The 24,322-nt window shown below is 46.3% G+C and overlaps 5 protein-coding genes across 5 annotated transcripts; 4 read left to right on the forward strand and 1 right to left on the reverse strand.

Annotated features, from left to right (window-relative positions):
• Positions 1 to 1,919: 1,919 nt before the first annotated feature.
• On the forward strand, positions 1,920 to 3,344 carry GGS25DRAFT_527578 (phosphopyruvate hydratase; the record flags this gene model as incomplete). The annotated part of the gene is made up of 2 exons (XM_049265102.1): positions 1,920 to 2,043; positions 2,102 to 3,344. 2 exons carry the CDS (start codon positions 1,920 to 1,922, stop codon positions 3,292 to 3,294), a joined length of 1,317 nt encoding a protein of 438 aa, XP_049121806.1. The 3' UTR covers positions 3,295 to 3,344.
• A 1,411-nt stretch (positions 3,345 to 4,755) lies between these two features.
• Positions 4,756 to 5,775, forward strand: GGS25DRAFT_471871 (40S ribosomal protein S13). The gene is made up of 4 exons (XM_049259383.1): positions 4,756 to 5,059; positions 5,119 to 5,151; positions 5,300 to 5,346; positions 5,416 to 5,775. The coding sequence occupies exons 1-4, from the start codon at positions 4,858 to 4,860 to the stop codon at positions 5,587 to 5,589; spliced, it is 456 nt and encodes a 151-aa protein (XP_049121807.1). The 5' UTR covers positions 4,756 to 4,857; the 3' UTR covers positions 5,590 to 5,775.
• On the reverse strand, positions 5,776 to 7,632 carry GGS25DRAFT_471873 (uncharacterized protein). The gene is made up of 3 exons (XM_049259384.1): positions 7,088 to 7,632; positions 6,459 to 6,841; positions 5,776 to 6,138 (listed from the first exon to the last, which is right to left on the reverse strand). Exons 1-3 carry the CDS (start codon positions 7,286 to 7,288, stop codon positions 6,048 to 6,050), a joined length of 675 nt encoding a protein of 224 aa, XP_049121808.1. The 5' UTR covers positions 7,289 to 7,632; the 3' UTR covers positions 5,776 to 6,047.
• An 86-nt stretch (positions 7,633 to 7,718) lies between these two features.
• Positions 7,719 to 10,798, forward strand: GGS25DRAFT_52457 (VRR-NUC domain-containing protein). The gene is made up of 2 exons (XM_049264629.1): positions 7,719 to 8,441; positions 8,508 to 10,798. Exons 1-2 carry the CDS (start codon positions 7,921 to 7,923, stop codon positions 10,537 to 10,539), a joined length of 2,553 nt encoding a protein of 850 aa, XP_049121809.1. The 5' UTR covers positions 7,719 to 7,920; the 3' UTR covers positions 10,540 to 10,798.
• Positions 10,799 to 15,201: 4,403 nt separating this feature from the next.
• GGS25DRAFT_52582 (uncharacterized protein) lies at positions 15,202 to 16,724 on the forward strand. Its single transcript, XM_049264871.1, has one exon. It carries the CDS (start codon positions 15,424 to 15,426, stop codon positions 16,198 to 16,200), a length of 777 nt encoding a protein of 258 aa, XP_049121810.1. The 5' UTR covers positions 15,202 to 15,423; the 3' UTR covers positions 16,201 to 16,724.
• The last annotated feature ends 7,598 nt before the right edge of the window (positions 16,725 to 24,322 follow it).

Genomic DNA, 24,322 nt, shown 5'->3' on the forward strand with positions numbered 1-24,322 from the left:
TATAAATAATTTATCATTTAAACATATTATTAATATAAAACGTGTAATAAAATACTTAAAAAGTAAACTTAATTACTTTTTACGTTATAAAAAACTTAATAATAATCACTTATATTTAAAGTATAATAACTTTAAATTATTTAAAACAATTAACTTTAATTACGTTAATAATATTAACATAATTAAATCGACTATTAAATACGTATTTTTCCTTATAAAAACACCTATTTTATAATTATTTAAACTTTAAATAATTATTATACGAAATATAGTTAAAGTTAAATATATAACCATATTATCCGCGGCTTTAAAATCCGTATAAATTTGTAACTTCTTTAAAAAACTTAAATTTATACCGGATAAACTTATTATTATTTTAAACGATAATAAAACTACTTTAAAATAAAACGAAAAAACGGCTATAAATAAATAAAAAAAACATATACGTAAAAACTTTTATTACGTTAAATAAAAAATAATTATAAACCACATTAAAATAAAATACGTTAAGTTAAAGAAAAACTTAATAAATAATTTTATAAAGACATTTAAAAAATTAAACCATGTTAAGTTTATTAAATTATTAAATTTAAAGTTTTATAAATAAAGTTATCGTAAAGGTAAAAAAACATATAAATAATAAAATTAAACGGTATAAATAAAAATAACATTATATTAACCTTAAGTTAAAAGGGCGTATAAGTAATAATAACTTAAAATTACTTTAATTATAGTTATTTAAAGTATTATAATGTAATTAATTAACTAAGTTAATATATAAAGCTATAATTAAGCTTATAAAATAGAGTAGTAATTTAACTTAACCTTTTCTATAATTCGTAATTAGCTACATGATATAATATAACGGGAAGGATATAAGGTTAAAAAACTATCGGAGTTAGCCTGTGCGTGATTATATACATTCCCAACGATATTAAAGAATGAGGCGAACTGAGCTTGGAGGGGTTGAAAGGACTTCAAAGGAGGAGTGAATAAGGACCAGGGCTAGGTCCGTTAGTAGCCAACAATTTTGATTTCAGAATGTCATCATTGATGGCCCACGGTGTATGTATGTATGTATGTATTTAATGTACATACATACATATGTAGTTAATAGTACTAAGATTGAAACATGCATGTGTGTAATATGCACATACTACATACTACTATGTATGTATGCATTACATAGAATACTTGTGTAGCCAAGCAACCTTGGCAGGTAAAACAAGTACTGTGCAGTCTATGCTATGTAAACAGCCCCTCCTTCCTCCGAAGTCATCCTTGCGAGTTCCGTCGCCGGACCCCGCCAGCCCGCCAATTGAAGTCGTGCCATTCCGTTTGTCGTTTGTACTCTCACGTTGTCCGTTCAGCCCACGCAGTTGCAGCCCACTAGTATCAAACAGATAGCGTTAGGTACCTACCTCAGAATTTAATCTTGTCTCTTCGGAGTTTACCCTTTTCTTTCCTCTCTCCTTCTACTTTTTTTTATTTCCTCTTCCAACCTTCACCATCATCTCACCTTTCCATCACGAGCTCTATTCTATTCCTAAAATATAGGTAAGTCTGTCAAGTCTATTTCCCTTTTATCTACCTACCCAAGTCTGCATAGCAGTTTAATCCCTTAAATTTTGATGACATCTGAAAAAGCTACCCCGCCATCCCACCATATCTCCCCTCTAGTCCTTACAGCCCCTACAATTTTTTCCTCGTCTACAGTTTACTCTTGAGGCATATATTCTTCTTGGATATACTTAGTCACTCACCAAGTTCCATTGAGCGAATTTCTTATCTATTAACTCAGATTCCCTACTTATACCTCAACATCTCGCTGTATTTTCCCCAACATGTCCATCTTGGATATCCGTGACTAACTCACTATTTTCTCCAGTTCCCAACCTAACTCTACACAAGACGTCAAGATGGCTATCAAGAAGATCCACGCCCGTATGGTCTACGACTCTCGTGGCAACCCTACCGTAGAGGTTGATGTTGTCACTGAGACTGGTCTTCACCGCGCCATCGTTCCCTCTGGAGCTTCCACCGGTTCGTGCCAAAATCCACACCAGCTCAACATGTGAAGTCGGTTAACATAGTATATTAGGTCAGCACGAAGCTTGCGAGCTCCGTGACGGTGATAAGACCAAGTGGGGAGGTAAGGGTGTTACCAAGGCCGTCGAGAATGTCAACACGGTCATCTCCCCCGCACTCATCAAGGAGAATCTTGATGTGAAGGACCAGAGCGCAGTCGACAAGTTCCTCAACGGTCTAGATGGAACACCAAACAAGACAAAGCTTGGTGCCAATGCTATTCTAGGTGTCAGTCTTGCCATTGCTAAGGCTGGTGCTGCCGAGAAAGGTGTTCCTCTATACGCCCACGTTTCGGATCTTGCTGGCACCAAGAAGCCCTACGTCCTACCCGTCCCCTTCATGAACGTCCTGAACGGTGGCTCCCACGCCGGTGGCCGTCTTGCTTTCCAGGAATTCATGATTGTTCCCTCTGCCGCTCCGTCTTTCTCCGAGGCTATGCGTCAGGGCTCTGAAGTTTACCAGAAGCTCAAGACTCTTGCCAAGAAGAAGTACGGCCAGTCTGCAGGCAATGTTGGCGACGAGGGTGGTGTTGCTCCTGATATCCAGACCGCTGCTGAGGCTCTTGATCTCATCACTGATGCCATCGAGCAAGCCGGTTACACAGGCAAGATGAACATTGCCATGGATGTAGCGTCCAGCGAGTTCTACAAGGAGGACGTCAAGAAGTACGATCTCGACTTCAAGAACCCTGAGAGTGACCCAACCAAGTGGATCACCTACGAGGAGCTGGCTGCCTTGTACGGGGACCTCGCCAAGAAGTACCCCATCGTCAGTATTGAGGACCCCTTCGCTGAGGATGACTGGGAGGCCTGGAGCTACTTCTACAAGACCCAAGACATTCAAATCGTGGGTGACGACCTAACGGTCACCAACCCTATCCGTATTAAGAAGGCCATCGAGCTTAAGGCTGCCAACTCTCTACTCCTCAAGGTTAACCAGATTGGTACTCTTACCGAGTCTATCCAGGCTGCCAAGGACTCCTATGCCGATGGATGGGGTGTCATGGTCTCCCACAGATCTGGTGAGACCGAGGATGTCACCATTGCTGACATTGTTGTTGGTATCCGAGCGGGCCAGATCAAGACTGGCGCCCCCGCTCGTTCTGAGCGTCTCGCCAAGCTAAACCAGATCCTCCGTATCGAGGAAGAACTCGGAAGCAACGCTATCTATGCTGGCGATAACTTCCGCAAGGCTGTCAACCTATAGATGGGGTGGAAAATGAAAATTTGTACGCGCTTGATAAACTAAACTTATGATGGGGATGGCTGGGGACGGTTCATTCGGGGAAAACGGCCACCGTGATTATTAGCTCGTACCTATTAAATTCAAATTCAAATGATAATATCTGCATTTCTGTGATTCGATGGTCCTCGTTTGCTCGGCAAGTAGACGCCTCGTGACGTAGGGAGACAGGCTTCGGTTTCGATGAGACCCGTGTTTATTTCGTGTTCCCGCCTGCCCGTACCCGAATGCTCGGCATTCACACGTAAACACTTCGGATACTGACGTTAAAGTCCTCGGCTATGGCCCATGTGTCAAGATTGTTATTGTGTATGCAGTATTCCAGTAATAAATCTCTCTTCCTTATATGCATAGGTACCTACTACATAGGAGCAATCGATCCCCTTTTAACATGTACGCTGTATCACATACAAACAAGGTAGAGGATATACATGTACCTACCTAGTAGGTATAGATATCTGAATGATTTTATAACTATATGTGGGAAGTAATGTGATATATGCTTCACGATGCTATGGGGCGGGTAATTTGATATTACTTATTGGACTGAAAATTGACTTTATTATGGCTTTCAGCTCTATACACTGACAACTCTAGTAAAAGGCAAGGTAGGAGATATACATCTATACATGTATGATATGAATATGTATTCCTCCTTATAGATTTCTACAGATAGTTTACAATCATGACGCATGCCAAGTTGTACCTGAGAATTGCCATAACTTGGCTATCGTCTGAGGCAACCTAGACCAAGTTGCTCTATGAAATGACCGGAATATCCACGGCCGTTGCAACCACTTCAAAGCTCATTCAACTATTCGATATGTACCTACATATTCATTGATGTACCTGTTGACCATGTTAGCTAAGCTTGAACAACCTGACGACGGTCATGTGGAAAGGTAAGAAGTAACGAGTCCGTCTCTGTCAGAAGTCCGTTGAATACATTTCAGGCCCGAGGGCCCGATGATATAAGAGGTACCAGAAAATAAGTTGTTTGGAAATTATCATCATAAGAAAGGGAAAGGTATGAATATGTGGTGATATGGTGTATGGAGTGAGGGAGTCTTACCTTTGCGGTTTTTGGTGCAACAAGGTGGTGAGATTTGTTGGCGAAGGCTGCTGCTCTGATCAGACCATATGGAGATTAACAGGACATTATCACGTTAATAAAGTCAGTTCTACATATACATCTGTACATTTGTAGTTATTCATCTCTAGAAAATTTTCTAGGTTCGAAGTTGAGAGAATGAAAGAAAAAAAGAAAAGTTCGAGAAGGCGCCAATGATACTAAGCTGGTAGCGTGGAGCAGGCAAAACTTCGGTCTCTGATGGGATTTAGGTGGGTCATTTCCGCGCTTTGACCAGGTAAGGGCAGCTCTACCGGGCACACAATTTCACGCAGCTTTCTTTTCCGAAGAAAATAAAAATCCCAAATTCAATCCAACTCCAAAACTTTATTCAACATCACTAATTCCGAACCCTTTCCCACAACCACCACCACCAACCGGCAACTACATCTGTCACAATGGGACGTCTTCACTCCAACGGAAAGGGAATTTCGGCTTCGGCCATCCCCTACTCGCGCACTGCCCCGGCCTGGCTCAAGACCACTCCTGCCCAGGTCGAGGAGCAGATCTGCCGTCTTGCCCGCAAGGGTGCCTCTCCCTCCCAGATCGGTGTCGTTCTCCGTGACTCTCACGGAATCGCCCAAGTCCGCATCGTTACTGGTATGAAAACACACTGCCCCGTCAATTGCGCTCAACATTAGCTAACTCTGCGATGCTAGGTAACAAGATCCTACGAATCCTCAAGTCCAATGGTACGACATGAAAGACCCTCGCGCGAATCCAGCGAAAACTTTTCACATTACATACCCCAAAACATAAGCCCATGGTATCTCTCGTAGATCCATGGCAACTACAATAACGCCACTGTTGGTCAAGGCTGACGGTGCGATTATCATATAGGCCTCGCTCCTGAGCTCCCCGAGGATCTTTACATGTTAATCAAGAAGGTAAGAAGATGATCTACTGCGTATAATATTGAAGAATAATAATGGATGCTAATCAAACTACTATCATAGGCTGTCTCCGTCCGAAAGCACCTGGAGCGCAACCGCAAGGACAAGGATGCCAAGTTCCGCCTCATTCTGATCGAGTCGCGAATCCACCGTCTTGCTCGTTACTACAAGACCGTCGGTGTTCTACCCCCGACCTGGAAGTACGAGAGCGCCACCGCCAGCACCATCGTCTCATAAGCAAAAAGCCTATGGAGGAGATGTGTTTTGCATGGAATGCCTGGTCTGGTCATGGAGTTCGTGGAAAACGGAATTGCTTTTATGGCAGCCACAAGATTAGTTTAAGGTTGTTGGTCGCATCACATAAGAGAGGCGAATGAATAAGCAATCACAAGAGATCAATCAATGCAAATCTCGCAAGGAACAATATCGAATTTTGTCATGTGCTGAAGTGCTACCATGCGCAGTGCCCCTCAAGTTTATGTCTTGACAATCCGTAAAATTCCTCTCCCCTTAGAAAATTATCCACCCCCGTAAAGCAATAGTGGTATCATAATAGCGTAAGAAGAAAAAAAAAGGACCATTGCAACTGTCATGCAATGCTAAACACAGCTATCTCGTTTTTTTCCGTGACCAGAACTCCATAACGATGCTATCCGCCGCCCTTCCTTGGCCCTGGACCCTTGACCCTTGACGCTTTACGTCGTCGTTGTTGTCGTCGAGGACGCCTCGAGCTCTTTGGCGCGCTGGAGTAGGTACTCCCCTAGGACTCGTAGAGGATCGGCGGGGCTGTTTAGGACGAGAAGAAAGAGGTTAGCGAATTTTCTTTTTTTCTATACAATTTTGGGGGTTTTTTTTTTTTTTTTTTTTTTTTTTTTTTTGGTTTATAGGTTGTGTTGCTTGTGTAAGAGACAAATAGGCATTGGAAGTATGCTACGACGAGTAGGAGGTAGCAAGTAGCAAGTAGCAAGTAGCAAGTAGCAAGGAATTAGGTAGGTACCTAATGTAGGCGTGCGTAGGCAGGTAAAGGCGTAGATGAATAAATAAATAAATATTTAAAAACCAATATATAAAAAAAACAAAACACATGTTTCAAAACTAAAACTTACCGGTCCCGCGCGATCATCTTCATGCCCTCGAGCAGCGGGCCCGTGACATTGGTGTTCAGGTACTGGCGCACGGGGGCGCCGTGGGGGGGCGCCTCGGTCGGCATTGTGAAGCCGCCGCTGCCACCACCAGCGGTTGCTGCGGTGGTGGTGGTGGTGGCGGTGGGTTCGGGGTGCTGGGACGCGGCGCGGGAGGAGGTGGACATTGTCGGGGCTTCTGTGGTTGTGCGGAGGGGGGTGCTGGTGGGCCCGGTGGTGGTGGTGGTGGTGTTCGTAGTTGTGGTTGTGTTGTTGTTGGATGGTGCGCTCGTGGGTGCTGGGCTAGGCGCGTTGGAAGGTGTGGAGGTTGACGACGTTATTTGAGCGCCGGGGGCAGGAGCGGGTGACTGCTTGTTTGTTTGGTTGGTGGGTTTGTTAGGTTAGGTGGATTGCTGCTGGGGAAGTTTGGAAGGGGCGTGGTTTGGTAAGGTAAGGTAAGGGGTAAGGTATTAGAGTTGAAGGTTGAGGAGGGAAGGAAAGATGTTTGGATTTGGGTTGATTGGTGTTTTTTTTTTTTTTTTTTATGTACATATGTAGGTAGGTAGGTAGGTAGATAGGTAAGGTACCTAGGTACTTAGGTTAATTGGACATACAGATGCTTGCTCTGTGCTAAGAGCGGGAGTAGAAGTGGGAACGGGAGCAGCAATAGTGGTGGTAGTAGTCGCGGAAGCGGCCTCGGTTGACTGCTCGACGGTCGCTGGTGCTGGTGTTGCTGGGTTCGACGACGCTGGGGGCGCGGGCTGCCCGTAGATGTAGGGAACGGGTACAGGGGTCTGACGGGTCTCTTCAGACATGACTGCTGCACAGAATCCAGATATGGAGGTTATAATACTAATAATAAGTTATTATGTACTAGGTTAGGTAGTTATTATAAGTTCAAGATTTTAATCAATTGGCCTATTGATGCAATTTGATGTGTCTAAGGACTAGATAGCGTTGGCGAGTGGAAAGCCGGCGTATTTTAGTTGTAGTTATACTAGGTACTAGACTCTAGTAATATGTGAAGTAGAATAATTATTAGAATTACATGTAATGCATTTCTCCTGGAATCCTCTCCAGGTATAACCCTGGAGGAGAAACTATGTGTAACATGAGTACATGTAGTTACTTATCAAATACATCGGGATTTGGAGGTCCCAGGTAGTTGGTTGTAGTTCTGTTATTGGAGTAGAAACATTGAATGAATCCGTCGTAAAATAGTTACCTGATGCCGCATCTGACTAACTAAAGTACATGTTGAAGTCGCGTGACTGCGCGTTGCCACTCGGGACAATGTTACCTGGTACAGTCCGCGTCCCGCACGCGTCTGACTTTGTATGAAGTCATTCGATTTCTTTCTTCACATAATCCATAAAACCCCCTTCTTTTCCCTCATGAAACTGGCCAAAGATGGACTGCCCCTTGTAATGGATACTAGAGAATAATAATGGATGCTTTTGTCAAGAGATCGAAGTCAACCAAAGTTCGGAATTTGAAGGAGCCTCCATCCAAAAGGGTCAAAAGAGAAGTCTGCGATAGCAATGAAGATTCAGATCAAGACATTGAGTCGGATTACGCTGCATTGAAGTCATTGCCAAAATTGCGAAGGGTCGACACAGCAGCTTCAGAACCTGGCGATGATGAAACACCGCAATTGTCAGAATCCGAGGATAATCCGACTCGAAGGACTGCTATTGAGAACTCACTTCCGGAGATCAAGCCAGACAAAGAAGCCCTCGAGGAATATCAAAACTTCAAAGCATCTCAAGAGGACGAAGATAATGCCAATGTAGATGCTGCGTCGAGACTCGAATCGAGGAAATGGGTAAGAGGCAAGACCTCTCTTTACGTCGATGCTTTCAACCTCGCTCTTAGTACAGTATTAGATGAAGAATCTCACCTATTTGACGAGAAAGAGCTGTACATCTTCGACCAGTGGAAAAAATCAAGTTACGAGGCTCAATTCTTGTAGGTGATGGGACATGGACTGATTTTCTACCCCTAAGCCCAACTCTGACTTGATATTGTATCTAGATATGTACGACTATTCCTCAGAAAGGCAGCAACATGGCACCGGATAGCCCGTTTGCGTTACTACGATGATATTCAGGACACCGAGGCTGCTGTAAAGGAGTTACAGAGAAATAGAGATATACCATCTGGACCTACGGACTCTCCGTCCGGTATTGAACCAGATCTTGATTCCTTAGCCCAAGATCAATGCGTTTTCGGGACTAGTTTCACGTTTGCAGATACGTCGAATTCGTTGATTACAAGTGTAGAAGAGGCTATTACGCTTCTTAGCTTAGACGAGGTCAAGACCCTGGCTAAAGAAGCTAAAGTGCACGGCAAAAATAAGGCCGAGCTTGCTAAAGCTATATGTAGAACGAGCAGTCAGCAACTCGGCCTCCTCTCATTAGGTCTCCGGCGATCTAGCACTGTTGATTCTGCCAACTCGTCAGGACGGGGTACTCCCGAGATAGATGCTCCAAGTCCAGGTCTCGGCGAGGACTCGAACAGGAGAAAACATTTCCTAGACAAGATACTCGCTATAGCCGGACCCTGCATACGGCTATCCCTTCCCGTTTTCAAGTTGTTTGAAAGAGTTCATCTGGTCTTCTATCGCTCCACGCAATGGACAGAGAAGTCTCTGACCACAATTATTCTTGCAAAAATCTCGAGACGCAATTTCCCCAAATATATTGTTAGCAGATCAGCCAACATATTCGCATCTAGATCTCAGTTGCTAGAGTTTGAAGCAGCTATGCGGACTGAGTATGCGGTTGATAATATCTTAGAGTCATATGGACCCGTTACGGAAGGAGACTTTCAGAAAATCATAGACATCTTTGAAGAGATATACCCACGATGGAAAGCCTTATTGCAAGAAGAACAGGAGAAAGAGGAGAGGATATATGAGTCAGGCGAAGGCGCATACTTAAGACGGCTCAATCCTGCCCATCCATATACTCGGGTCGTGCATAAAACTGCGTACGTCTTTGGCCGATTAAAAGAGCATAGCCGCGAGCACTCTTTATTGACTGAGCTACTTGCCCAACGTCTATTCCATTTAGCTCGTCGAGGCTCGTGGTATCAACGAAAGGCGCTCTTGGAAGAGCATTATATGTACGCGCTGGAGTCCGATCCAGCTTATAAGGATACAGAGATGCAAAAGAAGCATTGGAGACGAATCGCGGCAATAACCTGCGAGACTGCCTTGGAGGATCGAGATTGCCATCTCATATATCATTACGATATACAGAAACGGCTAGTCAAGCTCGAGAAGCAACTCAAAATTCCCAAGCGTCAGCAGCATGACTTTGGGCATGTGAGGTTGCAAAAGCCAGAAGAGCATTTTGTTGAAGGTATCCAAGTGAAGAAAGACAACGTGGTGGGTAAGAAAGGGCGAGCGGCGAGCACGAAGACGATCTGGGTAGACGAGGGCGAAGGAGAAGACGAAGGAGAGTGCAGCGTGGAAGCCATGTGCCTGAGCTGGTATAGAAGTCAGGGCTGGAAAGGTTATCATGCCGAAGGAGGCATCATAAGAACCTTGTTCGCGTACCTTTTCTTCGACATTCTTTTCCTTTACATACCTAACGTGTTTCAAACGGCATATCAAATGTGCCCCCTAGACTTACATACAGACGCCTTCTACCCAACCAGGGCTTCCGAAATCAACTATCGCCTTGTCGAGATTGCAAACGGCGGGGCGGCGAAGCTAATCGAGGAGGTGAATCGACGGGAGCGAGAAAATCGCACGTGCGTCGTAGGTCTCAACTGGGACTATGAGCTGGATGACCTCTTGGAGCTGGCCAGGTGCTTCGACGGCGCGGCCCTGGCTTCGATTTGCAAAGTCATGGCACAGGAGTATGGGCAGAGGGGCGGCGGTATCCCGGACCTGATTCTGTGGAGGACAGAGCCGCGCGAGGAAGTTATGTTCGCCGAGGTCAAGAGCGCCAACGACCGCCTCAGTGACACCCAAAGACTATGGAACCACGTCCTCACTGGTGCCGGCGTAAAGGTGGCTCTGTGCAATGCTGTAGCTAAGGAGGTAAGAGAGGTTTGATGGCGCTGCATAAAGAAGCCATTCCGGTGGCCCGCGGGTGTACAACAGCACATGCCTAGCTCACGAAGCAACTTACCTGTTTTGTTAGCAGCAGGCTGTGAGCTCGGCGCGGATACGGATGGCGAGAAGCCAATGAAACGAAGACATGCCCGAAACTACATGTCACAGCTCGGTCTAGGGTCCATGATCTTCTGTCGTGGTTTCTTTAGCGACCCTTCTTGTGGCGTTCGCGTGGCGGGGATGATGAGAGTGCATATTTATGGCGGCTAGATATGTATGTTCTTTTTGCACTTCGGAATCCCCTCTATGTACTCTATACATACTAGGTATATACCGGCCTAGTAGACACGATCCTAGGTTTAAGTCATTGTGAGAGGGTTTGGACTGCAAGTATAGACAAGAGAAGTCTAGCCTGCCAAAGGTTCCAGAATGTAGTGCTTATGAGAGTGGAATGGTATCGACACCCGACCTCCCATTCAGAAGTATGTACGTATGCACATCACTGCCCAATCACAGTCTGATAAAATTGCAGATTCGCGTTCTACCAACATTCATGCACTCTTTTATCTTATTCTTTTTCTAGTAATACCCTCCTCCGCCTCCTTGGCACGTCAACAGGTGTTATTCCCAACGGAGGTCTCGATCTCTTTTCTATACCCACACCGCTAGGGGAGGATGGAAATGCCGGAAGTGATAGACGCAAAGACAGTCTCACATGCCACAGTACTCTGGCGGTGAATCGAGAGAGCATGGGTCCCTAAGACTAGATCGATATCTACCTGTTTAGTAGGTACCTAGTTAGGTATGTATCTCTTCGCTTTTCGGTTTTCAACCCGCGGAGTTGAACGACCAGGTACCTAGGTAAGCAGCACTAACACCCCGAGAAATGTACGACGTTGAATATACCATTTACGGACGGTGTTTCGTATCATATCATGACCCTTCCAGGTCTTTCGTCCACTGGGTTCTTTTTGGCACGGCAAACTCCTAGTCTCCGCCTATCCTTTGACAACATGGTATATTTGATTACTTGCCTAATCGGTGGAAAATCGGTGATGACGGGGCGAGATGTCGGTGGATAAGCTTATAACTACTCCAAACGCACTGCTACCAGTAACCTCTCAAAAGAGTTGTCACGAGCTCCATATAGCCAAACTCTTGCTCATGAGGAGGGAGAAGGGTGCTGATGATCAGCTAGATTCCTCGACATTGTTCGAAGAGATCAACATTCATTCGTATCCATAACTACATGCACTACGGTAGCTCTTCAGGATGACGACGGCCAGCAGCGATACGGGGTGGATTCGCACCAGTCGAATGGCGTTATTTGCCCCAATATCACCGCAGGCGCCAGGTTTTGGAAGACGTAGTCGAAATCAGCGTAGGATTTTGCCATTGTTGCTGTCGTGGTGAAAGTTCACGCCCCTCCTAATAGGAGAGACGCTCGTGCTAAATATGTATGTGCCTATATCATCGGGGTTTTCGTCCTCTGCAGGATTGTGTAAGTGGCCTTAACACATGTATGGTAATGACCATGAGACCTAAATTCGAGAGCTAAGACGAAGAATACGCAGTGTACCCCTGGCAATAGTGGTCATATGCCACTACTGCACATCCAATGGCTCGTGGCTCGGCCTGCAAACCGATGCAAGGACGGCCATCCGTCTCTACCTACATATGTCAATAGGCGAGGACATCCTCTTGGGAAGGATGAAGCGCGGAAATGTGGGAATGTTTACCGCGATAGTTCGACCTTGTTGCCACAGATCCGGTTTCACTCCCAACTCCGCGCGCTTAGGCAAGCATTTCAGATGGAGGAGGCTCCAGAGCGAGACGATAACTTGGAATTCTACAAATACGAAGCCATTGGCTAATTAGTCACGTTTCTTCTTTGATACAGGTTAGCATTACCATTGAGAATTGGAGAACGCGAAGAAGATATGACCTAGTTCTGTGGTATGCTAAGGTTAGTAGGTATATGTGTAGTTAATCTTGTTCAAGCATGAGCAGCTATCGCCATTTCCATGTTGCCGGTACCAGACAATCGCTAGCACGAAGATGATCTTGGCACGTAGCCTTGATACCAAGCTGAATGTATCAATTACATCGATACCTGCCGCATTTAACCCTGGTTTACCCCATACCCGCCAGCAATGGCCTTCGGATCTAAGCCGTGCTAAATATAAGATCCAATGCTTGTCTTACCAACAACCCCAATGATGGCCGGCCATAGGTGAAAGCCAGTAATAGAAATTGCATCTGCAGTTAAGCTATCCCTATCGTGGCATGTTATTTCCACGTGTCAAGACCTGGCACCTCCCGCATCAAGGTGCAAGCTAGACACAATCTCATCCTGCAGGATGGAGATGAGAGCGACTTATTTCGAGGACGTGTTGAAGAAGCTTAGCTCTAAGCGCGGAAAGGAAGACTAGAGAGGGTATTCAGAGGACCGGCTACTTAGGTACTCAGAAGGGGGCGGGGCCATGGAATTGGTTGGATGGCGCTTAGATGGGGTACATCGTTGGGGTACTATTGGAGGATGACTGGCATAGAAGTATTCTAGATGGTTTTCACTTCAAAAGAGAGATCAAGAGAGTTCTGATCCATCATGGCTTTGCGGTTCTAGCATCACGAAAGAATGGCCCCCTCTTTCGGCCGGCGCTCAATCCCGGTCCCGCCTCCGGGAAGCGCGCGCTGTGATGTTAGAAGATGTTGGGGCGGCTGCGTGGTATGTGGTGGTGCACTTGGACTACTAAGGCAGATGCTGCTGAAGTCGTCTTGACCAACGGTAGCTCTAGCATGCCTTCTGCCGATGTTGTGCGTCATGTGGCGCGCGCTCTGCTTGAGCCTAGCACAAACTGCAAGCCGCAAAATGGGACTTGGACTCTATCATAGAGATGGAGGTGACCTCTAGTTGGGAATTTGGAAAGAGAGTTGAAGCAGACCTGGCGAACCGCGCGCTGAGTGAAGCATTGGTATGATATGATATATGGATAGAAAATGAATAAGCGGGAGCTCGAGACTCAAAGGAGAGAGCTGAGAAAGAGCTGAGAAAGGACTATAATTAAGCTTGAAGTGCCATGGATTCTTACAACTTCACGATCTTCATCCAACCTTTGTGTAAAGATCTACTCTATAATTAAGAGACTGCAGAAGAAGTCTTGCTTACGCTTTCGAATTTTGAAACACCATCAACAAAAAAAGAAAGAAAGAAATACCCTATCCTACCCTACATATCCTCTTGGTGTACGACATTGATATCTGCACTTCTACATCGTCGGCCATCCCGCGATCCACTTCTCAGCTCATTCAGCTCAACGCCAGATAGTGATTAACTGTCGGGAAGCACCAAAAAGGGCAAAAAGAGAAACTTCAGCTTATGAGGATTCTTCTGTGGTTGATTCCCAGGAACAAGGTATGTATGTCGTGAGCGGAAAAGTGATGAAGAAGAGATCGATTTCCATGCCAAAAGTTGTGGAGGACAAGGGGGGAGAGTAGAAAGGATCCAATCAGGGGAGTGAATAACGAAAGGGCGCTAATCAATGAACCAAATATAGTAAATATAGTAAATACAAACCAGTAGCGGCAGCGCTTAACACAAGTACCGAATACTTCCGAACCACTCAGACCCAGCAATCCCATCCCGGTATATTGCGCCTGGCAAACCACACTAACCGGGGGGTAACCAAGCACTGGTCAGGGTTATTGATCCAATCACGACAGAGATCGAACAGGCTCTTATTCCAATTTGGCTTAAATTGACGGCAACCCTAGTTCAAGTCACTTGTACTTCTGGAACCTTGAAGTTCTGGGGTTAATTTGCTTTAATTCGGATGTAAGTCTTGAAGTGCCTTTTACATACATACATCATCAATTTTGCCCTGTTGATGTATGTGTGTACCTACATAATGTCATATTGATGTTATTGATGTACATGAATCTCTTATGTACCCTTCACATACAGTAGTCTGTTGTAACCTTGGACTCAATTAACATACTAATCGAGAATAGTCATCAGCATATACATACATACATACTACCTAGTATTTACCTACATACCTACGCTCATACCTACCTTCTTACCTACATACACACATACACACATACACACACACATACATATTCTCTAGGCTACGTATCCGGTACACGTTATTCTTAAAGGGCACCTGATCCCTACCGCTTAAAAGTAGCCAGCCAATCCCAAGCCTAAACCAGTTCACATCTCCCGCCCACCACTGGTCCATCACTACCGCCGCCCTTCAACTTGAGCTTGACCTTTCTCTTCGCCCTAGACGCCTACCTCTTTCATCCCCACTACCTACTTTGACCAAAAAAAAAAAAAAGAAGAAAAGGAAGCTTGACCTTCCCTGTTTTTGTCCCGTGCCTCTCGTACTTAGTAGGCTCGTGTCTGTCTCACAGCGCGTACGGACAATAAACATAGCAACTGTCGTGGTGCCTTAGCTTAGTATAAGCCTACCAGATCAAAAAGCAACACCCTCTTGGAGTCACACCCCTTCCCCTTCCCCTTCTCCTAGGATCTGTCACATCGATCCCAGTGCTTCTATCCAGGGGGAAGCTTTCCTTCCCGTTTGGCGCCTTCGTTTCAACCTGGACTAGGTAGCATACCTTGTCTATCTTAACATAGCCATACCCTTGCCTCCACGCAGCACCTCCATCCTTAGCCTGCCAGAGTTACATGTTATATAACCCTTCGTTCTTCTCCCCCCCACCACAGACTCAGCTCTTACTTTCTTACCACCACGGCGACTTCTCTGTAGAGCTTGTAGGCATCCCGTCTTCATATCCTCACGAGTCATTCGCTTGACTTGACGCCGCATCACCAATCCAACCCTCTACTTGAACGTCATCCCAGGAACCGTCACCATGCCTGCCTGCAAGCCAAAGCTCGCGCAGCTGACTACTCCCGTCACGGCCACCTTCCCTTCAGAGCTCTCTGCTCTGTCGGCCAGAACGCCTCTCTCTGCAGTTCGTGAATACATCAAGGAGGAATACCCCACTAGTACCAAGACACCCATTACCCCTCCTACGGCTTACATGGATTTCCTCAAGGCTATGTCGGTATCGTCTCCCGTTGCGACGGGGAAGCGAACAGGGTCAGGGACTACTACCCCGGAGGACGATTCGGTGCTGGATTCGGCACCATCAACCGCTAGCAGTGAGCAGACAGACTGCTCTTGCAAATGCGGCAACCATAAATCAGCCACCGGCGTGCCGCCGAGCCCTTTTGGAAATCAGCCCATGTCAGCCCCACCAGTGGGAATGGCATTTCCAAGCTTCCACCTCCCGTCATCCCCTTCCGTGTCAACGATAGATTCACCACTGAGTGCAACGGTACGGTCACCATTCAGCGCGAAATCAGTACGGTCACCGTTTGATTGGGAGGCAGCGTTAAAGTCCAGGTACTCGCAGGACTGCAGGGCGCATAAATCATCAACGAAAAGTGTGAGGCATATCCGGGAGGTCGTTACGAGAACTGTTACTTACACGCCACGAATGCAGCCGGCACCGAAAGGAAAGAGGAGGAAGACGACGCATTCAGACTGCCAAAAAGCCCAAGCGGCGGCGGCGGCAGCAACGGCAGCGGCAGCAGCAGTCGCCATCCCAGCCCCAGTCTCAGCTCCTCAAGCCAACAAGGTTTAGAGAATTGATGGACAGCGAATATAGCAAATCAAAAAAAAAATTTCGACATCGTTTAAACTCAACTGACTTATTTCGCCAAGGCCTGATTTCATAGCGGCTCCAGCAACGATCTACCTATATTCCATTTGTTTATAACCATTTATCACTTACTCTCTGAGCAACTCACATTCTCTATCTCTACAACTATCTACTTCTCCGATATATTTATCAGCATCTAAACAACATCAATAACAACAATAACGTCGCCTCCGAGATTCATGGGTTGCAGGTTCCCATTTTGGGACCCGGATCAGCGGCGGAAATGAATTTATGGCTCCTTTACGATCTAGATCCATGGCGTACCTGGAATTAAAGAAGAGGGGACTATGGGTGGATATTTGTTAACAAACTGCGACGGAGTTTATTGGCGTTTTGTCGCAGGTCTGCGGCGTTAGCGATCCTGGGGGCCCCGGAGCTTGCCAGGCGATACCAAGGAAATTGTGGGATTTTTTTTCTATTTTTTTGTATTTTTTGGCCTGCGTAGTAGGTGTGCCTCTTCAGAAGGGGGGCCAACAGCAATGCGAAGGACAGCCAGCACCATTACTTTGGAATGGAACGGGATACGATAGGATAGGATAGGACGGGGTTCAAAAATTCGTGTAGCCAACAATCTCACAATACATTTACATCCCCCTAACTTACTTTAAGCTCTGAGTTACGTATAAAGAATATTGAAAGAGACACACACAGACAGACAAGCCAACTTTGGGGTTTGACGAGAGAGGGTATCCAAACAAAAGACTACATACCAAAGCGGGCCCCCCCAAAAAAATAGTTGAAGCTGGCCTCCACCGGTGTTTATTTATTTTGATTTTCTGAGTCGCCAGACGGGAGCAGACGTTGAATGTAGTTTACCGCTAAGGCGACCTCTGATGCGGCCGGCAGGTTGGGCTCGTAAGCGTTGACGAATTCGCCGCTCGGATTGGCGCGAGCAGGAGCAAAAGGTTTTTTTTTTCGGTCAAGAGTGTGGCCGTCGTTTGGTGGTCTGTCTCCTCTCCTACCTACCTACTTACCTACATACATACACACATACATACATACATACATACATACATACATAGGTTACCCGTGGACGGATACTCTTGGTTTTGTGTCCACCCGCCAGCTTACGCGGATTGGAATTTTTGAGGGGGGATGTTTTTTTTGTTTTTTTTTTCTCCTTTGGGGTGGCCACGCGATCTGTGTTCGTGGTGGAAGTATGTATGTATGTATGTATGTATGTATGTAATTAATGTACACCCTTTACTTTATTGTGAAGTGGTCTTGCAAATACATTATAGAAAACTGACTGCCTACCTATGTGCACACCTATAGATAGGTACCTAGGTATTTTGTGAATGTCTCAAGTGCTCTCTTTTTCCACTTGATCACTAACTATGTAACTTCCTCTCCCTCCCTCTCCCTCCCTCCCTCCTCCTCCCTCCACGGTTAGAATCAAGAATGCACGTGGCATTTACACTTTAGACTCACACGCAAAGTTTATAGTAGCTATTACTACGCCGTATAGTAGCTATTCACTATGGATGTAGGTACATAAGTTAGCTACGCCTTAAGTTGACGCTAAAGAAGTTGATTCACAACTGTAGGTACATACTTAGGGTAGGCACCAAAGTGCCCACTGCCTACATCCATGACAATTGTCTAGGCTAGGAAGCTTGATTGGTCGTTCTGCGCGTCCCGGCATCCTGGGACTTGCATGGCGGGGCCTAACAAGGGTGACAGGGGCAAAGCCAGCGAGGATCCCCCATTCATTGATACATATCCATGGATACATTAGGTTAGTTAGTTACTATGTAACTACATAGTAAGAGACTTTAATGTTAGGGCTAATACTGTCTACATAGTGTTAGACTAGTTGGGTATTTTACTATGTAGAAGGGGTAAAGGCCGTAAAGTTCTTTGAAGAAGCAGCGCAGCAGCTCCTTGCAGTACTATGTATTCTTTTTTGATTTATTAATTATTCCATTCTTTTTCTTCTCTTCCTTTAAGCGCTGGCCCTTGTGCAAGTCAACCTAGGTTACTTTATTGGCTCAACCTTACTTGAGCAGATAAGGGGGCAAGGGTGTGTCATGCAGCAGTTCGAACTCTGCTCGCTGGATATGATTGGTTGCTGGGCTGTCCATTAAGCGCCCACGACCTTTTGCTGTTTAATTTGCCCTCCTACTCCTCATTTCATCCTCCTCCCTCCCACATAGTACTGTAGTTACATATGTGCACATTACTCATTAACCCTTACATACCTATATGTATTTTACAATATGTAACCTAGGTACTTACTGCTTCGTATCTTTCTTTGAAAGTGCTTTCGTCTCGTCTCGTCTCATCCTTTCGCGTTTCGTCCTGTTACATAGTTACCTACCTTTCTAGATCTGTCTCCGTAAAACCCCTACCTCTTTCCGGTCATCCTTCTTCTTCTTCTTTTTCTTCTATTTCCCCTTCTTTTCTTTTCTTACCCTCCCCTCACTAGGGTCATAATCCTTTTGTCGTGTCGAAACGAGACGAATGCATAGTAGACACGCAGACAAGGTAATTTCGTCGAGTTTTACTACCTTTGGAATATGAATCCGTGACTAGCGATCAACCCGAGATGGTAGGGTGGAGTGGACAATGACAAGGGCCCTCTTTTGCCTGCCGCAGAACGGACGGCCGCTGCCGTAGTTGGGTCACCCACCGGGGTGGAACCCCCTACTATGTATTCATCATCCATCACTTACAATCTTAGGTATGTACACTTTTGCAAACGGAATACAAACAACACAAAAAGGATAGAGCCGTCCCTATCGATGGCCGCCATCTCAGGGCCCCCGACAGCGGGTATGTAGAAGTAGATTGGGGATCTAACACGCCAAGCCTTGGGGACCAACCACACCGCGGGAGGGGGAAAATCCATGCCGCTTCATACTCCCGATCGAGGAGAGAGCTCGGGCGCCGTGATCTTCACGCATAATCCAAAGGAAGCGCTAGAAGAAAAGAAAGAAAGAAAGAACGCCCTGTTACTTGGTAGCAGGATGATCCTATAGGAACGGTGGCAGTGCGCCCGCCATCTTCAAGTCACGCAATCGAGGGGGGATAGGCAAAGATAATTGTGACTAAGGCCGCAGTAGCCTACCTCGCCGCTCAACACATCCATATTATGCCGTTATCCTCTACATATCGAACCCGAAGGGGTGGCTAGGCCTGCCTACCTGCGTTGGACCTAGGTATTTATGTACGTATGTACATGCCAATGCGTGTGTCTGAAATCAATTCTCCTTTATTGATTATCACCTGCGCGCCCTATCTCGATGGGTTCCTATGTAATATCTATCGAATGCGTGTGATATGCACATATATCTTCGAGCGCAAACCTACCTACCTACCTGCCTACGTACGTACCTATATACGCGTGTCACAGCACCAGCCAAGCAGCACGATTCATCACCGTTTCCGCTATACCGTCGATTTTGGGTCATCTAAACCCCCGGTCGAAACGACAAAACCCTAGCTCGGTCGCTTTTTCTAGAAAAGGGGGAGAACCTTGCTTAATCCACATACATCCATCTGTATGGGAAAACATAATAATTACAGTTACATGCTTACATACACTACATATCTGGATGGTTTACCTAATTCTCCGAAAACCAACAACATTGATGTGTTATCCCGTCATCTAGTGTAGGTGCTATTCCACATAGGTACTATTACCCCGTGTCGCCCCATACACATAGGTATGTAATTAAGATGCTGTTTTATTATGGGTTGAAACTTGGAATTTTTAGTATGTCCCGTAATACCGGGAAGGAAGGGGGATATTGGGCATTGACGTCAAGGACGCCTAACCTTAGGTACCTAGGTAGGTGTGTTGGTGTGCGCGAGGCAGGCTCTAGCCTTGTCTGGCTGCTTACTTGGTAGGCAGGTAGAGGCAGGTATTTTTTTTTGGCTTGCGTGCGGATTGTTTTAGGTATAACTCATAGCTTATTGTGTGATATGTGGGCTAATTAACTTTGTATGGCTCTCTAGCAAGGTAGAGTAGAGTAGAGTTAGGTAGGTAGGATCTTTTAGCCTCATGGTGTCAGTCAGTCAGACAGATGGATGGATGTATTAGCTAGGTACCTACCTTCTTATATACGTGGCAGACCCTACGCGACCTACTTACTGACTGTAGGTGTGTTCCAACAACACCCAGCGCCCAGCGCCCAGCCCCCCCCCCGGGGGTAATCCCTGGGTGAGGTGAGCGTCTCGGAAAATCAGAAGAGCCCAACAGCTCACGGGGCAGGGTCGGGTCGGCTGAGGAAAGGGAAGGGCTGGCTTTTAACTTAAACGACATATCGCTGCTGCAGTGGGTAGTAGGTGTGCATGCGTCCTGTTATATAGCCTTGGGTGCGTCCGGGTGTTGGCTATGTATGTATGTGTCTGTTTCGGCTCCCTAGGTATTGCCGACCTACGTACTTGGTACCTACCTGCCACTTCGACATCCCGCGCCGGCCCTCGATTCGACCGTCCCGGAGGCTTGGGCGGTAAGCTGTCACGGCTGCGATGGTGTTGGGGGGGGCTGGGTGTGTGTGTATGGGTATGGGTATGGGTATGGGTATGTGGTGTAGGAAAGTCTACAGCTCTTTCGTGCCGTTGCGGCTCCTCGCATCTAACGTTGTTGGATGCCCGGGATCGCGGACCGTGTTGACGTATCCCAGGGGTGGGGGGGGGCTGCGGTTGCTTGGTACCTCAGGTAAGGTAGGTTACCTGGGTGTGGAAGAGCGGTCAAACCATGACGGCGGTTGATTATGGCTTTTTGGATGGGTTCGGTTTTCGTGTTGCTTGTTAGTTAGTTAGTCCGTGTTTATATACGTGCGTGCCTGCATATGTAGGCAGGCAGGTAAAAGGTATGCTGCCAGCCCTGGAGGCTTTGACCTCCTCTGACTCACTAGGTATGTATATATACCTATATGTGTGTGCACCGCAAGGTTGATGTTCAGGAACTTATTTATCTAGGTACCTGTCTGGTATGTTGGTACGTTAGCTGGATGAAAGGGGTTGTCTTGGGGGGGTTTTTTTTTTGATGTGCTGATATATGCTAGGTAGATAGGCTCTTACCGACCTCTCTACATGCGAACCTGTTTTTACCGAGATTAAGAAAGGGGTTGGGACTTGATGTTTTGGACGCGTCTTTGGCTGGCTAAGCTGAGTTGGGCGCGTTTGGATATGGAGGTTGGTATTCACAAGGCCTGGGCCAAAGGGGGCGGTTGTTGCTGTTGGTTCATCAGACATCCCGACGACGAACAGAGTGCTTCAGCACGATGTAAAAGGGGGGATAGGGAGAAGGCACTGACTGCTTGTGAAGGAGAGCGTTAGTTCCGAAAAATCGCCGTGTTACTCAAGACAAGACAGCTTGAACGGCTAAGATTAAGGGGCAGTGCTCGTCACCGTATATGTGATAGGTTACTGAGAAAAGCGGCAAAGGGGAAGGGATACCACAAGCAACTGGCCTCGGCTCAGCAGACGAGCAAGATGGGGGAGCCGTAAAAATCTGCCAGATCTGCCTCTTCACTTACTCGTCGTCGATGAGTGCCTAGGCATGAGCCAGCCTACCTCGCTCCCTACATATATAGGTAGGTAGCCTACCTTTCTACCTGTCTACGCATGTCTAGCACAGGCACCCAAGATATTTCCCTCTAGACAGAGCCAAAGAGCCATGCTGAGGATACGATTCTATACTTAGCGACCTTCTTTGAGGGACTGGCAGGCTACTACTGCTTGCTGTCTCTGGCCATTCTCATCCTACCGTAAGGGGGTAAGATACAGGTAAACAGCATGCGAGTTTAACATGTCATCAATGGGGGGCATACTTACCTAGGCAGGACTGTATCAAATTGGATTCTCGAGCTCCATTTTTCATCTGGACACTGAGACAAGTGATGTCCTAGTTGCGAGACAATAAGAGGCCTCTGACGCTGGTTTGGTCCGTCTTAGGGGGTGTGCTGTCAGGATATATACTAGGTAAGTATAGATATGAGATATTCTGACTCGGCGCGTTGTGAGTTTGCCTCAAATCTACCGTCCATGTATCGGAGTAGGTAGGTAGGCTCTATGGGAGGCTTCTAAGTATGTGAGAACTCGACATGGAGGATGTGTGTGAAGTTTGATATCTATGGAGCGTCTAGGTGTCACTTATAGTGTCAATACAGGTGTTTCACTCGGTTTGTCCTGAGGTATAGTAGTAACTATCTTGGTGTCTATATAAGATTCGTCTATTGGTCTAGTTGACCCCCTTTAATAGATAGCATTGGTACTGGAGCTTTGACGACGATGTAGTCCTTCTGTTCTGGTTTGGACGCTGATATGCTTAGGGACAAGAAGTAATTCCCTAGGGAGGATAAAGGGGGCGAGGAAGCAAGGAGAATAGATTGACATGGGAAAGGCTGAACATGCCTGGGTAACTGCCTACCTGCCTACTAAGTACTATATCTTTGAATTACGGGCTTATGATAGAGTTCCAGCCTTGAAAGGTATACTGGTGTTGTTCAATTAATTATATTTGCTTAATATGTATTATATGTCTTCACCTCCGTTCGCCCCAGAACCCTTAGTAGAGGCGTAAGGGGAAGTTCATGTACCTTCTTCCCCCCCCTAACCTCGTATTATCGCAGTATTCCACATGATACATCAACCAGCCGCCGGGTTAGCAAGTGTTTCGCGCCCAGTTGAGAGCCAACCTCCCAATCCTCAAGTTATTTTATACCATTTTGTAGTTATGATTAAACACAATAGTTATGTCATGCCAACACTTTTCTTGACTTGGAATTGCGCAAAGAGATTCGGGGGAACCTCTACGTTTGCATGCAGACTCTGTATGGCAGCCGACCTAATTTTTGGATGTCATATCTCAGAACGCACGATCGGAGGCTTTAGGAAGGGATTAGATTTAGTCTTATCATGTATCCTAGTTGAAGTTAGTTGCTGCTTGTGGTATATTGCTTAATGTTCTGTGCAACAGGTACTCAGGGGCAGTGGTCGTGAACATTGTCTACCTAGGTAGGTCTTAGGTGCCCATTGTAGATGGTAAGGGGCTGGTCATTGATTCCCAGACAAAAGACTGACATTGTTGATGAAGTAACACGCAAGATCCCAAGCTGGACAACTTCGTCAAGACCTGGAGCCAGGCGGTTTTTGGGTAGCTAGCTCGATAGCTGTCAGGAAAGCTACCTTCAGGTGACGTTCCAGCTTCTTCAGATGATACTTTGAGTCTCGATTCTGCGATTTCCTGTCCTTCTTGTCGCCCGACTCGAAGTGGCCATTTGAATTTCGTCTGCTAGAAGCCATTTCTCTCCCTCGTCTCCTATGGTGTCGAGGGAATGTAACCGTTGCTTTCAGGCTCACAAACGGTGCTCGATAATCCTGCTATTGCCATTCGAGTCGAAGATACGAAGCACATCATAGAGATTGTCGATATATCGATGTTGATTAAGACGTCATGACATGACAACTAGGCGTCTAGGCAATTTCTGTGTTCCCTCCATGTTGTTGTCAAGGAGTTCATGGTGACGAAGGAAGCATTTCCTTGGAACAGCCTACGTACCTTAGGTAGGTACGCAACTAACAACAGAAGCTCAGGGTGAGCTCTAGCCACTAATTACTTTCTCTCTTACGCCATAATCCAGTGAAAAGCGATATCATCTCCCCCCAACGGGCGTGGACATAATGCCACAGAAATTTAAACGACATGATTCGCTCAATCGTCAGGCACAACTCATAGTTGGGCTTGCGGCCAAATGATGCGGCCCAGTTAGCTCTGTCCAGGTGGCTCTCCAGCGTCCTCGGACGGCTATTGGGAGATGCAGCCGGCACCCCTACCGGATGCGGGACTTGTGGGATCAGAACTGTATAGCGAAGACACGTTCGGCGATCGGCCGGAAGGCCGGAAAAGGGGTCACCACGACGCTGTCCTTTTGCCCAACGCGAAGACACCTACCGAAAACACTGAAACTAAAACTAAAACAGAACAGAACAGAACAGAACAAAAATAAACCCGAAGTCAGACACGAATACCAATTATCTGGTTAGGTATTGCGTTTCATACGACCATGCCTCAGATTAAGTCAAAGATGAA

Source organism: Hypoxylon fragiforme (assembly GCF_022984875.1).
Source record: "Hypoxylon fragiforme strain CBS 206.31 chromosome Unknown GGS25scaffold_1, whole genome shotgun sequence".
Taxonomy (NCBI): Eukaryota; Fungi; Ascomycota; class Sordariomycetes; order Xylariales; family Hypoxylaceae; genus Hypoxylon; species Hypoxylon fragiforme.

Bases quoted from the DNA above. Each gene is read 5' to 3' on its own strand.
- GGS25DRAFT_471873 (XM_049259384.1), bottom strand. From the start codon at position 7,288: ATGTCTGAAGAGACCCGTCAGACCCCTGTACCCGTTCCCTACATCTAC. The intron at 6,842-7,087 runs GTATGTCCAATT...ACAAACAAGCAG, and splicing joins TTAGCACAGAGCAAGCATCT to TCACCCGCTCCTGCCCCCGG. The intron at 6,139-6,458 runs GTAAGTTTTAGT...CGTCCTAAACAG, and splicing joins AAGATGATCGCGCGGGACCG to CCCCGCCGATCCTCTACGAG.
- GGS25DRAFT_471871 (XM_049259383.1), top strand. From the start codon at position 4,858: ATGGGACGTCTTCACTCCAACGGAAAGGGAATTTCGGCTTCGGCCATC. The intron at 5,060-5,118 runs GTATGAAAACAC...CTGCGATGCTAG, and splicing joins CCAAGTCCGCATCGTTACTG to GTAACAAGATCCTACGAATC. The intron at 5,347-5,415 runs GTAAGAAGATGA...CTACTATCATAG, and splicing joins TTTACATGTTAATCAAGAAG to GCTGTCTCCGTCCGAAAGCA.
- GGS25DRAFT_52457 (XM_049264629.1), top strand. From the start codon at position 7,921: ATGGATGCTTTTGTCAAGAGATCGAAGTCAACCAAAGTTCGGAATTTG. The intron at 8,442-8,507 runs GTAGGTGATGGG...TATTGTATCTAG, and splicing joins AGTTACGAGGCTCAATTCTT to ATATGTACGACTATTCCTCA.
- GGS25DRAFT_52582 (XM_049264871.1), top strand. From the start codon at position 15,424: ATGCCTGCCTGCAAGCCAAAGCTCGCGCAGCTGACTACTCCCGTCACG.